This window comes from Pantherophis guttatus, chromosome 5 (genome assembly GCF_059756535.1).
Source record: "Pantherophis guttatus breed Tessera chromosome 5, ASM5975653v1, whole genome shotgun sequence".
Taxonomy (NCBI): domain Eukaryota; kingdom Metazoa; phylum Chordata; class Lepidosauria; order Squamata; family Colubridae; genus Pantherophis; species Pantherophis guttatus.
Window position 1 is genome coordinate 21312470 of NC_142067.1, and position 15200 is coordinate 21327669.

A 15200-nucleotide genomic window follows, 5' to 3' on the forward strand; every position below is an offset into this window, starting at 1 on the left:
TTACAATCTTAAAGTTCCAATTATGGTCTGTTATGGGACTTGAGGTTTGACACATCTGGGAGAGGATGGTCTTAATTTAGCTTTTATTTTTAATTTTTAGTCAGCTACAGCTACAATGGGAGATTCAAACTTATGGAAGGTACTGCGTTATCTGAGTTTGCTTTACCCTACTAAAAGCAAGCGCAATATTATTCTTATATCTGATGGACATATTCAGAATGAAGGCATGACCCTGCAAGTGTTGAAGAAAAATGTACTGCACACCCGAATATTTACATGTGGAGTGGGGTAAGTGCAAAGTAGGTGAAAAGTGACATCCGAACAGAATTACAAAGCATATTTGACCTGACAAATTATAGGGCAGTGTTCCTGTGTCTCAACAGTCTTAAGATATGTGGGATTCAGCTGTCAGAATTCTCCAAACAGCATCCCCTAACTAGTCTGAGAATTGAAATCTACGCATTTTAAAGTTGCTGAGGTTGAGAAACATTGCTATAGGGCAAACTTGATTTCCTTGAGGGCCGCATCAAGGTTGTGTTTGACTTCAGGGGGGCAGGGGGTGTGTGGCCAGCTGGATGTCACTCATGGAGGCGCCTGTGGTGACCCGAGCACTCTGCCAGCAAAAGCAGGCTCCCGAGCTCTGTTTTCATCTGAGACGGCCTTCTGCAACCCTCTGCTAGTGAAAACGGAGCTCGGGGGGGGGGGCGCAGGTGGCCTTCCCAAGCTCCATTTTCGCTGGCAGAAGCACCACGGGCCGGTCCTTTGCTTTTTCCAGGATGGCCCCTTGGGCCAGCTCTAAGCATCCTCAGGGCTGGATCCGGCCCCTGGGCCTTGAGTTTGACACCCTTGCTATAGGGCAACAATAGAGATTTTACAGCTCAACAAAAGCCCTTTTTTAACCAGAAGACAAGTAGGTGAGGTTATGTTAGCCCTGTCACGTAGTCCAGACAAAAAGCACAACCAGGAATACAATCTTTATTGTAAGGTTACATTAACAGTATCTTGCAAGACTGAAAGTATTTCTGTCCCCCCCCCTCTCCTTTTACTCTCCAAAAAACTAGGGAGGGTCCCTTCTGAAATGCTTCTCACATCATCTTTCCTTCTGTAGGCTGACAACTCTTTTACTTGCCAGTTTTCCAGTCTGTGGCTCTCCTTCCTGTCTGCAAGATCAGTCTCATATACCATTAATCCTTGCCATTTTTTCTGACCTTCTTGTCCCCACTCTTTGAATGCTCAACTTATACTAGTAAAATTTAGTAAATTTGATGTGTGCGCTAATTTAACTGTAAAAGAGTCCCTGCTAGGTGTGCTCATTTCCATTTCAAGGCCATTGAGTCAGTGTTGTCCAAAGACATTTCCACAATCATGTGGCCAGCGTGACATCATGCTTCAGGGCAGAGTGTGCGGCAATACATAAAGCACTGTAACTATGCCCAGCGTATATTGCTTATAACATTAATTTAGAATATAGAATAACAGAGTTGGAAGGATCTTGGCAGTTTTTTAGTCCAACCCCCTGCTTAGGCAGGAAACCCTACACCACCTCAGACAAATGGTTATCCAATCTCTTCTTTAAAAGTCCTAGTGTTGGAGCATTTACAACTTCTGGAGGCAAATTGTTTCACTGATTGTTTTAACTGTCAGGAAATTTCTCCTTAGTTCTAAATTGCTTCTCTCCTTGATTGGTTTCCACCCATTGCTTCTTGTCCTACTCTCAGGTACTTTGGAGAATAGCTTGACTCCCTCTTCTTTATGGCAACCCTGAGATATCAGAACACTGCTATCATGTCACCCCTAGTCCTTCTTTTCATAAGACTAGACATATCCAGTTCCAGCAACCATTCTTTATATGTTTTAGCCTCCAGTGCCCTAATCATCTTTGTTGCTCTTCTCTGCACTCTTTCTAGAGTTTCAACATCTTTTTTACATTGTAGTGACCAAAACTGGATGCAGTATTCCAAGTGTGGCCTTACCAAGGCATTATAAAGTGGTATTAACACTTCACTTGATCTTGATTCTATCCCTCTCTTTATGCAGCCTAGAACTGTGTTGGCTTTTTTGGCAGCTGCTGCACACTGCTGGCTCATATCTAAATGGTGTGTCCACTAGGACTCCACTAGATCCCTTTCACAGTCAGTGTTTTTCTGGTCAGATTGATTCTCTATTCCAGATTTTTATATATTGTAAATCTTTACAAATCTTCTTAGTCCTACAGCAAATCGTCACATGCTGAGAGCTTTATCCCACTATGGAGCTGGAGCTTTTGAATATTTCGATGTGAAATCAAAATATAACTGGGAAAGAAAGGCAAGTATATTTTAGTATTTTTTATAAGCAGCAATCAGCTGGGGAATGGGTTGCATTACTTAATATAATTACTTACTTTTCAGGACGCTTCCATAGTACAATGTTCCCTTTCCCTAGCCCCACCGACTAATTTGAAGGCAACCTACTATCATTTCTTGAGAGGCAACCGGCATCATTTTAATGTCAGTCCTTCAAAGTCAGAGGACAGGCAGGAACATCATAAGCCAAATCTTGCTCTTTTTCCAGCTGATCATCGGTGTCCCATCCGGAATAGCACAACTCTGGAATGCAACAATATATCAACCCTCTTCATGCAAAAAAAGTGAAATTAATTGCAACCCTAATTTTACATTTCTACATCATTAAGTGTATTTGCATTGTTGCTTGAAAATAATATTAGCATTTCTTATTTTTAAAAAAACCAGTTTCAAAGCACCAAGACATTATTACTCTATTGCAGTTCAGCCCAGTCTCTTTCACACAGTTGTTGTGCGTATAAGATGACAGGAGAACTCCATATCTACTATCTGAAGCTAGGACAAAAAAGGGTACAAATAAAAAAACATCTCTTGATGGGAACACAAGGGCATTCTGACATTTTTTGCTACCAGAGGTTTTCCCAATATAGATAGTCTTTACTTAGTGATCACTGCTAGGACTGGAAAATTGTTCACTAAGCAACAAGGTAATTAAGTGAGACATCAGTGACTATGACTTGTGATTTTACTGCTCTTTTCCATTGAATCTGTTTGTCAGAAGCCAATTGTGAAGTATACAAATGGCATCCCGAAGGTGCTTTTTCAGGAGGCAACTGGACTTCAGTTTGAGATGCAGGCAACACGGACTTATTCCTGATAGCCTGCACCTGTCTTCAACATTGAAGGAACACAGAACAGAAAAAATTCTGCAGCCAAGATGGCTCCACACCCATTTGCACTACTCAGGTGATCCTGAGGACACAGATGGCCTCAACGACTCTCTAAAAATAATGTAAATACCAGCTGTCTGCAAGGAATATAAATCTTTCCATTCCCCACTATCTAGTCAAAGCTGAAGAAGCTTCTTGGATGAGAAGTGAAACGTCTTCAAAAGAAAAAAACAAGAAAGTCCAGTTGCCTCCTGAAAAAGCACCTTTGGGACAACCATGACCTAGATGACTGAGAATCTCCATAGACTTGTACAAAAGGCAAACACCAGCTAGCAGTCAGAAGACATGATGAAAACTCCTTAATGTCATAACACATAGACAGACTACTCAGCTATAGTTTCAGCTGAGAAACAGAGATGACGCTAAATCCAAAAATACTACAGAATTCCTGGAAGTTTGGCACTCAGACAGATCAGCCATCAACAGGTACATAGAGATAAACAACATTTACACAACATTCAAAAGAGATAATAAAAAAACCTTAAAAAGTGTGGGGGGGGGAGAGTCATAGCTCCTCACCAACAATCAATACTCAGATAACTAAAGATTTCACCAGGCAATCGAACAGAAAACAATAACCAAGGAACTACCAAGGAGAGAATCAAGCAGATAAATATTACCCTAATTAAGGAACTGTCAAGAAGAAAGCACATCAACATTGAGAGGGCAAGCTATTCTTAAATTAATAAGAAGCAATCCCCACTCCCTTCTATCACTGAAATGTTACATAATCAGGGAACAAAACATCAGCAGGCAACCAAGTTCAAAAGAGCAACAAAGAGTTATCTGGAAAAAATAATTTTAGCCCTTTGCATGTTTTACAATTCATTTTATCAAGTTCAAGACTCTAGACTAATTAATCAAAAAAAAAATGGATGTGGTTAAATCACTTGATGAAATTCCCTGTACAATAGCATTTCTTCATATTTCTTCTATTTTGTTGTGTATTAACTGCTCTATGTAAAATGATTTAACCAATGGAACAAATATTAATTTTCTGTTTCCATCTCTATGCAGGTGAAAAGCCAGACAACTAGAATGTTTTCTCCACAGTGCAGTTCTATTTCCATTGAATGGCAGACTTATATTACAGACAATCCTAAATTTAGTTTTACTCCTGCTCAGATACATGCTCTGTTTAACCACGAGCGTCTTCTAGTCTATGGATTTATCTTCCATTGCACAGAGGTAAAAAGCTGTCCAAAGAAGCTTCTCTCTTCTTCCCAGTTTGAAAAATTATATATTTATATATTCTTTCATATGAATGAATAATGCATTTGATTTAAATAATAATTTAATTTAATTTAAATAATACATATAACTTAAATCATGGATTTTCCAAAAAAACAAAAAACAAAGAACCAATCAGAAAATGATTTTCTGTGGTCAGAAAAGCAATAGAAACAGTGATAGGTAAACAGAAAAATTACAAAGGCTATGAATATAACACTTTCCAGACCTCCACTGAGTTGGAGAGGGCTGTGAAGGTAATCTAATCCAATCTTCTACGATATAGAAGAAAACCAAATTTAAATCATCCTCAAAAGGTAATTGTCCAGAGATGTAGACTATTTCATTATTATACACATTTACCATCAGGAAGTTTTACCTTGTATTTAAAAATATGCATGCAAATTATACTTGTTATGATCCTAGTTTCTGTAACAACAGAAAATTGTTTCTGATCAACTCCTGTATGGACATACCTATTATACGGTATGTCCGAACACTGATATTATGACTCCCCTCAGTCTTCTTTTCTGTAGACTAAAGATCCTAACTTCCTTCAGCAGGGGTGGGTTCTACTTACCTTTACTACCGGTTCGCAACGGGAGTGCATGCACAGTTGCGTCGCTTGTGCGTGCTTGCTTGCTTCTGCGCATGCGCAGAAGGTCAATTATGTCGTCCGGGTGAGTGGGCGGAGCCTCCCACCATTTTTATTACCGGTTCTCAAGAACCAGACAGAACCGGAGGCAACCTACCACTGTCCTTAAGCCTATCCTCATAGAAAATAGCCTCAAATTTGTATATTGCATTTGTAGCCTTCTTCTGAAGCTGTTTTAACCCATCGATATCTTTCTCAGAACATGCCTGGAAATGTACCCAGTACCCAGTGGTGGGATTCAAATTTTTTTACTACTGGTTCTGTGGGTGTGGCTTGGTGGGCATGGCAGGGGAAGGATACTGTAAAATCTCCATTCCCTCACCACTCCAGGAGAAGGTTACTGCAAAATCCCCATTTCCTCCCAATCAGCTGGGACTCAGGAGATAGAGAATAGATGAGGGCTGGGCCAGTCACAGGTGGTATTTACCGGTTCTCCAAACTACTCAAAATTTCCGCTACCGGTTCTCCAGAACTGGTCAGAACCTGCTGAATACCACCTCTGCCCCAGCTGTCATCTCAACTGTGCAGAGCAAAGGAGAATAAAGAATTCACACATCTTAAAATGTTGTGAACAAATTAGATTGCTTGTATAGTAAACCTTTTTAATATTGTAAGCCACCTAGAGTTACCTTGTGGTAAGATGGGCAGCTAATAAATTGTACAAATAATAAATAAATAAAACCATATAATTGCAAATAACAGCTGTTATAAGATGGCTTAGCATTATCACATGCTGATTATGTCCATGAGCTGTATTAAGCAAAACAGTAGATCGAGCATAGAACAAAACTTGCAATTCCTGAAGCAACGGAAAACAATAGAAAATGTTGTATTTTCCAGTGGAGCCCTCAACCTGAAAAGACTCTTCCACCTGTTACCATAACAATTTAATTCATGGTGATGTCAGCCACTGATTTGAGCTTCAGAATGTATCAGGTTTAAGGTAGCTTTGAATTTACACATTTCAGCTGCTTTTATTCTTTGTGCTCTGATCTACTCTACAGCAGTATATGACTTAAAACAGCAGTATATGTTAGTGTGTTTGTTTAAAAATAGACATTAGACCAAGCTATAGCTAATGCAAAATCTGCTTTGAAATTTCATACTAACCATAATTTTATATTTTAACATGCCCAACAATGTCAAATCTTGATAAATTAAACAGCTATTATATTGCACTAGAGTTAAAGCTTTTTTAAAAATTGTTTGGTGTATTCTCATAATTAAGTCACAACAAATGTTCCATTCGACCAGCAGATGTGTCTGTATTAGCATCACCGCCTCTGTAAACAGGAAGAGATACCTAAAAACAATTTTAATAAATGTTGCATGGAGCTTATATTGTAAATAGAAGCAGTTGCTTTTCCGTAAAGTAATAGATCAACATGCTGTTACCATGATGTGTATGCCACCGTTCTTAATTTAAAAAATAATAAATTAAGACAAATATTCTGGTGTGTTTTTCTCTTTCAGGCTATTTTAAAGGCACAGGTAGATAATCAGGAATTGTATACACTGGTGTCTACATCTGAACTGCAGAAGACCACAGGAACTGTGAGTTAGGCACTGATTGCTTTAACCATAAACTTGCCTCAAGCTCCTGATTTAATATTTTAAAATGGAGCATTTGGGTCCCTTCTGAATATTTTTCTAGTTACAATGCAGTCATAAAAGACATTCCAAAGGGTAAGCCCCACTGGACATAGGGTTATACGTGAGTATAGCAGAGTTGGAAAAGACCTTGGAGGTCTTTTAGTCCAGTGATGGCTAACCTTTTTGGCACCAAGTGTGCATAATGCAATGTGCGTGAACCCCCTGCACACCACACCCCAGTGCATGCACATGCGACCCCCACATGCACGCCCCCGCATGCACATGTGACCCCAGCATGTGCGCCCCATCCCCGCACATGCGTCTCCCGCATGCGCCCCGCCCCCTGCGCATGTGCGGCAGAGACCCGAAAACCAGCTGGCCGGCAAGAGGCACGCGTGCATACGCAACAGAGCTGAGCTGGGGTGACGGCTCGCATGCCTGCAGAGAGGGCTCTGCGTGCCACCTGTGTCATAGGTTCGCCATCAAGGTTCTAGTCCAACCCCCTGCTCAGGCAGGAAACCCTATATCATTTCAGATAAATGGTTGTCAAATCTCTTCTTAAAACCGTCAGTGTTGGAGCAGCCACAAGTTCTGGACGCAAATTATTCCATTGATTAATTGTTCTAACTGTCAGGAAGAAAGCAGATGTGGAATGAACCTAGAGCAGAAGTAACAGGTTGGGTTAAGAGGAATAAATCAGTTGAAGCTGTCTGCTATACACAGTTTTGGTCATCTGGAAATATAAATAAAGAAGTTTTCTGAGATCAGATATGCATCCAACAGAATTACTTGGAAGTGGGGACTTTTTCCTCAATAATCCTTTTATTCTTAAAGAAACTCTCGTTCCAAGCTAAATCAAATCTTTATTATGGTGATTGATCAGCATAGAAAAGGTAAAATAAAAACGGTTATTAATTTTAAAAGCTAAAAATATATAAAATAGACAAAGTGAAAAAATATTTTAAAAAACAAACATTAAAAAAAAGTATATAGAGAGATTAAAATATTATGTAAATATATAAAAAACCATAATAGTTTATATAAGTAGTGAGCCCAACTGTTATGATCCCAGGTGCTTCCAGGAGCCTTATGTTGGGAGGGTGAGTCTACATTCTAATACTGCAAGCACACCAAAGAGCTCTTCAGCAGATTTGGGAAGTTTGGCGAATAACAAAGATTACCTTGATGGGGATATGCTGCAGCTGTTGCCTAGGCAACAGCATCTGCATATCTACATCAAAATCATCTTCCTTACTCTCTACAGGAAGGAAGGTACACCAAATATGTGTTCCTCTGAGTGTGCATGGGTCCTTCAGCCAAGGACAATTTAGCACATGAATTGAGGATGAAATGAAGGCCATGCCATTGAGACATGACATTTACCATGGTTAGATTCAATTAGACAATCAGTTACATGAAGACCATGATGTCCATTTTTCTCCTGCTGCAGTCTTTGACTCTGAACTGGGAGCTTTGGAAGCTGTGTATGGCCAAAAAATGAGAAAAGCAGTGACAGAACCAGTTGTGTCACTGATGTTGCTAGTCCAGAGGTCCAGACAATGCCTTGATACAGAGGCAAGAAAGATGCTTTAAAACATGTCAGCAGAAGTGCAGCCTCATCTCTGATGACATAGGGAGCATAATTCTTTTCCAGTACACTATTTACACTCAGAGGCAAACTGCTCAATATACATTTGACAAGGCCAAACTATTTAATCATTGCTTTAATATTACTGATCGTGATGTCTTCTTTTGTACCTGGTACAGATACTCCACAAACTTGCAGCAAGAGCCTTTATTAGAGAGTATGAACAAGGAATGCTTGATGAGAACGAAACAGAGCATGAGGTGCGCTCCCAAGAAAATAAAAATTGCGTAACACTGTATTTATTATCCATTTTAATTATGACCGCCATCTTTAAAATTGCATGATACAGATTGCATCCTGCTTTTGTTTAATCTTCTCAGAGAAGAGGCGCATTTAAGAAAACATGATGGTGGACTAGACTTTGGGCTTTTTATGTATTCTTAGTTTCAGATTAAATGACTGCTTTAGGGACTATGATTCTCTAATGGAATTAAATTAAGTGTTCTCCTATAAGCCTGGGGTTTTTCATGTTTTTATTTTTATTTATGTTGAGTATTTCTTGCATTGTCACATACATTTAATTGTCATTATGTTTGTAAGCCATCCAGAGGTTTGGGGGTTTTTTTGATGGGTGACTGTCCAAATTTGCTAAATAAATAAATAAATAGAATAAGTTTGGAACAAGATACATACTGCTGAGGCTCCTTCCCCACACAATGGCTGTGATGATCTGACAGTGGCTCTGTATTGCTATGTCCCTTACATGTTATGAGATTTATGGATGTATGTGCTAGTTAAGCTGATTAATGCCTGGTTGAGAAAATACTGGGAAGACATTTACAGAGTTTTCTCTAGGATTGTACAGTGGGATAAAGGTAAAGGTAAAGGTTCCCCTTGCACATATGTGCTAGTCATTCCCGACTCTAGGGGGCAGTGCTCATCTCTGTTTCAAAGCCGAAGAGCCAGCGCTGTCCGAAGAAGTCTCCATGGTCATGTGGCTGGCATGACTAAACGCCAAAGGCGCATGGAACGCTGTTACCTTCCCACCAAAGGTGGTCCCTATTTTTCTACTTGCATTTCTTACGTGCTTTCGAACTGCTACGTTGGCAGAAGCTGGGACAAGTAATGGGAGCTCACCCTGTTGCGCGGCACTAGGGATTCGAACCACTGAACTGCTGACCTTTCGATCGACAAGCTCAGCATCTTAGCCACTTAGCCACTGCCACTATCAGTGGGATAGTTGGCAGGAATTCCTACCTCATTCTATCTTCTGGCACTTCAGAGGACCTCCTCTTCCTGGTGCTGTTATGCCTCGCCAATCACTCTTCTCCTTCCCAGTCAGTCTGATGGGGCAGAGCTTCAATATAGTGGCCAGTTTCTTCACTTCGGAAACATGTATGGCAAGAGGAAAAGAGAGATGCAGTTTGCTGACTGCATCTCAACTTTTCCTACTGAAGAAATTTATTCAACAGCAAGTTAAGGATATTCATAAGATGGCAGAAGGGTGATTGTGTGAGTTGGGGGGAATGTGCACTTGATATTCCCTTTCTGACACCATAAAACAGATGGCTGATAAGATGGCTAACTGCTCCAAGAATTGCAAATCTTAGATACAATAAAGTGAAAGCTCCAGTAGTGGGTTTCCAATATTCTTAACACCAGTTCACTCTGCGCATGCGTGCGCCTTCTGCACATGCACCTGGCCTCAAAAAGTGAGTAAATAGGATGGCATTACGCCAGGGTGGGTGGGCAAGCCCACTTGCAGTCGCCGCTACCAGTTCGCCTGAACTGGTTCAAACCAGCTGAATACCACCTCTGGAATATTCCATATGGCCAATGAGTCTAGATTTATTTATTTGATTTATATCCTGCGCTTTGTAGTGGAACTCAAGTACATAGTTCTTCCTTCTCGTATTTTTAACAGCAGCAACCTGTGAAATAGGTAGAGCTGAGAGAAATTGATAGTCCAAGGCCACCCAAGAGTCTCCATAGCTGAGAGTAGATTAGGATCTGTATCTCACCATTCCTATGCCACATTTTAACCACTACACCATACTAGTTCTCAGTTTACTCTCTAATCTGATTTAATGCATGGACTCACAGCTTTATGCATTTAACAGTAGTGCTTTCAATTGTAGAAGGATTCATAGTTTAGCTATGCTAAACCAAAACCTTATCAAACACTTGGCTGGCATGGATGTAGTCATCCAGTCATAATTTCCATTTCCATTCCCTTCCTAACGTTATAATTGATAATGGTAATTTTCTTTTTGTGGATTCTCACATTTTATAATAACTTAATAGCACACAAAGAAAGTGATCCTATGTTTTATTTTGTTTTGTTTTATGATATTGTGCTTTAATGAAAAAAAATACATTTGACTATAACATATAATGACAATAGGATTTAAAACATGCTTGAAAAAATATATTTAAAAAACTATAAATGAAATGTTGAAGATCTGCCACTTCAGGAACTAAACCAACTTGTATAGAAGTTACTGCCATGGCAGAAATCTGGATGAAATACTCCACTAGCCTGGCTCCCTGTTCCATTCATGTCAGAGGCAGCATTTAAGGCACTTCTGGGTTGAAAGGATTAGCTACCGTGTTTCCTCAAAAATAAGACCCTGTCTTATATTTTTTTGAACCCTGAAATAAGCGCTGGGCCTTATTGCCATGCGCTCAAAAGCCCGATTGGGCTTATTATCAGGGGATGTCTTATTTTGGGGGAAACAGGGTAGTGACATCACTGGTGCCCAGACAATGCCTCTGGGGGCTCCTTTCATGTCTCCGTTAAGGACCTGGAGAGACTGACAGGAGCTCACCCCACTACGGAGCAGCACTCAGGTCTTGAACACGACTTGTAACCTCTGACTCAGCATCCTAACGATGTGAGCCAACTCACTCCTGCTAGCCCAGCTGTAGATCTCTGATAAAGATTATATAGGCAAAAGAGGAAGTAACAGGATGCCCTTTAGATATTTTGGAAGATAATTCCTGAACTCCTATAAATGTAGCCCATTGGCTATGGTGGCTGGAACTTATTGTAGTCCAAAACATCTGGTAGATACTGTGTTTTCCCGAAAATAAGACCCTGTCTTATATTTTTTTGAACCCCAAAATAAATGCTTGGCCTTATTTTCGGGGAGGTCTTATTATTTTGGGGTGCGTGAAGCAAGATGGCGTTCCTCATGCCATTTTACCTGATTTCCAGCTCTGTGTTTAAATATTTTCAGGGAGGGCTTATTTTCGGGGGGAGGTTTATTTTAACACATGCGCTCTAAAGCCCAATTGGGCTTACGATCAGGGGATGTCTTATTTTCAGGGAAGCAGAGTATCAGGTTGCTTGTCCCTGAAGATTCTTTAACATTTGCCTGGGCTTACTGTTTAGATGAAAAGAGAACAGCTGAAGTCCAGCATCATTGAGCTCAGCCTGAAGCACTCCATTGTGACCCAGTTTACAAGCTTTGTGGCAATTGAAAAAAGGGTATGTATATTCATCTTCAAACCATCCTTCCCCCATTTTTTTTCCCAAGGTAGTGCTGAATTATGAAATCTGGAAGGCATCAGAACATGTAGTCTAAATTATTTTAATTTCAATGAAAATTAGATCTTAGGTGAAGATTGACTGCGCGCTAGAATATTAATGGGTAGATTCATTAAAGTACAAGTGATTAGTGATTAATCCTTGCTGTGTTGCACTTGATGCTTCATCAAGAATCAATAAAACTTCAGAATAGTGGTGCATGGATGGCAGCCATGTTAACCAGTACTGCCGGAAGACAATTAAAGCTTTGAGGAAGTGGCAGACTGCCAGCCATCAGAGACACATACTGAAGAAAATGATACCTCAGATTATGAATGGGGGAGTGAAGCAAATTAGAAAGAGTAAAGGATGAGAGAGAATATCATGTGTCCATGATGAATGCTAAGAAGAAGAAAAGTATGCGTTCTTCGTTTGTGGGATTGAAAATATAGGAACCCAGAGAAAAATGTAATAGAATATAATAGAATATAGAATATAATACAGTAATAACAAATTATAAAACCTAAGTTTAGTGGTGGTGACTAAAGTTCCAGTAGGCCACAATCAATGCTAGGAAATATTCAGGTCTGAACTACAATGGGATGATAAATTCATTCTGAGCAATCTGATCAACAAATGAGAAATTGTATTCAACTGTTTTCGAGGGAAAACATTTTTCTGTTGAACTTCAGGAATGTTTTGTTTCTAACTGTTTGCTTGCAAAGCAAGAAAGTAGCCATGTTTCTAAAGGGACTGCAGATTAGTTGCCACCAGAGAGAGAATTATTTCAGAAATCATTATTTTCTTTCAGTCTAGTTGTATACTGTACCACTTTTCATTCAAAGAAGAAACCTGTAATGGCTATTGTTTACTACTCTTTAGTAAACAAAGTATGTGAACAAATAGCTGAGAAAAGTAAGCCCCTTATACCCAATATTTAATGAAAGAATAATTCAGTTAATAAACAGTATAAAACAGTATAAAACTTATTGTAATTTTTATAAACAGTTGAGGAATAATAAAATAAAATCCAACATTATTTTATTTTTATACACTTTGCATAATTATATATAGGCAGTCCTTAAATTACAACAGTTCATTTATGACTGCTCAAAGTTGCAACTGCACTGGAAAAAAATGACTTATGACCATTTTTCACACTTATGACCATTGCAGTATCCCAATGGTCACGTGATCAAATTTCAGATGCTTGGCAACTGACTCACATTTGTGACGGTTGCAGTTTCCTGGGGTCATGTGATCCGTTTTTCAGACCTTCTGGCAAGCAAAGTCAACGGGGAAGCCAGATTTCCTTAACAATCATGTTACTAACTTTAACAACCACAGTGATTCACATAACAACTGAGGGAAGAAAGGTCATAAAATGGGGCAAAATTCACTTAACGAATGTCTCATTTAACAACAGAAGTTTTGGCTCAATTCTGCTCGTAAGTTGATGACTTCCTGTACTCCTCGTAATAGAACAACCTTTCAGAATTTCTCAACCAGCGAAACATTTGAAGTCTTGAAGTTCATACATGTGGATGGAGCTCATATTAGGAAAAGGCCTATCAGCTCAAACTGACCATCCAGTTTGTGTGGGACCAGCAAAGTTAAAGAATCTGAGAGTTGTAACTTCAACAGAGATGAGGATAGAGAAGCTGATTCTAAGATAACTATTTTTAGCTTTTCAGATTAATTCCAAGGCACTGTTATTATTCTTAGCTTTGAATATTTAACAATATTGATTCCTTCTCATGTATTCTTTTGGTACTTCTCAATTAGGAGGCAGATGAAGACCAAAGTGGTGATACTTTAGATCACTTGGAGCCTGTAGCTACACATGATGTTGATATTTTACCCTACATAGAATATTCAACAGAAGAAATTCTGTACAATGAAAGTATGGTATGTATATTGTGTCCCCCCCCCTTTAATGTAATGTGATTTAATGTTACTTCTTTGGTAAAGATAAGACACCTTCCATGTATACTGGGACTCAAATTCTCAAAAATTTTACAAGTACCTGCAGCAGTACAATTTCAACACTCATGGAGGACAGCCTTTTAGAGAAGAAAAATGAAGGTTTCTTTCACATTTTTTCCTCAGAAGATACCAAAATTGCATGAAAGTTTTTCATTTATTAGAGTTGAAACCAGATCCATTCAGAATAAGAGCAGAATGATCATGGTTGGCTGTGTGGTGGAAGAGTGGAAACGAATGGATCTGCCAGAACTACACATACTGTTGTGATGTATGACTGACTAATTACTATAGATGCACAGATAGGAGATGAACTTGTCCAGCAATTGATGCAGAATATTCTTTATGGTGTAAAATTCCCAGTGACCCAGGTGTTGGGGAAAGCTGTATTGCTATGCTTGCATAGGGACAGATTCCTAGAAATACAATTCAGAAGGATGGTATGATATCACAGTGTCCTAAGTTTTCCCAGCACATTTTCGCCTCTTTTATTAGTTCTAGAGAAATAAAGGATCATAAATTTGGAAGGAGCTATTTGAGCTGAATTATACCCCTCATTAAAGCATCCCTGACAATTCTTTATATAGCCTGTTTTTTTGAACATACCTGGAGAAGGAAAGTTCATCTTCCTCAATAATTGGTTCCAATGCCAAACTGTTCATAGTGTTAGAAAGTTTTTTCTAACAATCAGCCAGAAAAGGAAATTTTTCAATCTTGAAATACAGTCTATATAAATTCACTTACAACAGTCAATATCATTTAAGCAAAAGTGAAATATTTTATGCTGGGAGGTATTGTTTCTCCCAAAAAATAGATGCAGAAGCCATAAAGTATTGCGGGATTGTTTAAATAGTATAAAAGAGTTTATTGTGTGTGTGATATGTTCATTTGTCATTCCACAGGTATTTAATATTGGGAAAAGAAAAAGAACACTGAAATATTTTATTTATGGTTGGAAGCCAACAACCATCTTTTATTGACATAAAAGATCCCGCCTTTATGTCTTGTTTTGTTTCCCGATTACCATAAATATTAGGAATTGCATAAGAATATGGATTCGTAGAGCTCATCCTTGTAAACAGGATTGCGAGCAATTATGGGCATGCCATTGTGTTCTCATGTAACAGTGCTACTTCAATGGGCTGCATTGATTGTCAGGCTGCTTCTGAATGCAATTCAAGGATTCATTGATTACATGAGTTTGACACCCCTGCTCTAGAACTGTGCCTTTTCTGTCAAGCACCTATCCCCTGGACAGGGGTGAAATCCAGCACGTTCTGACAGGTTCTGCAGAACCGGTTGCAGAAAGTTTGAGCAGTTCGGAGAACCGGCAAATACCACCTCTGGCTGGCCCCAGAGTGGGATGGGAATGGAGATTTTGCAGTAT

General features: G+C 39.2%; 1 protein-coding gene across 2 annotated transcripts in view; it reads left to right on the top strand.

Moving 5' to 3' along the window:
* The window catches only part of PARP4 (poly(ADP-ribose) polymerase family member 4), a 54303-nt gene that overhangs the window by 32045 nt on the left and 7058 nt on the right, over positions 1 to 15200 (top strand). For both annotated transcript variants that reach the window (XM_087894664.1, XM_034409862.3), the window contains 7 exons: positions 101 to 288; positions 2208 to 2307; positions 4253 to 4423; positions 6594 to 6674; positions 8481 to 8561; positions 11696 to 11791; positions 13616 to 13738. In XM_087894664.1, coding sequence (XP_087750790.1) covers positions 101 to 288; positions 2208 to 2307; positions 4253 to 4423; positions 6594 to 6674; positions 8481 to 8561; positions 11696 to 11791; positions 13616 to 13738 — 840 coding nt within the window. The remainder of the gene's footprint in view (positions 1 to 100; positions 289 to 2207; positions 2308 to 4252; positions 4424 to 6593; positions 6675 to 8480; positions 8562 to 11695; positions 11792 to 13615; positions 13739 to 15200) is intronic.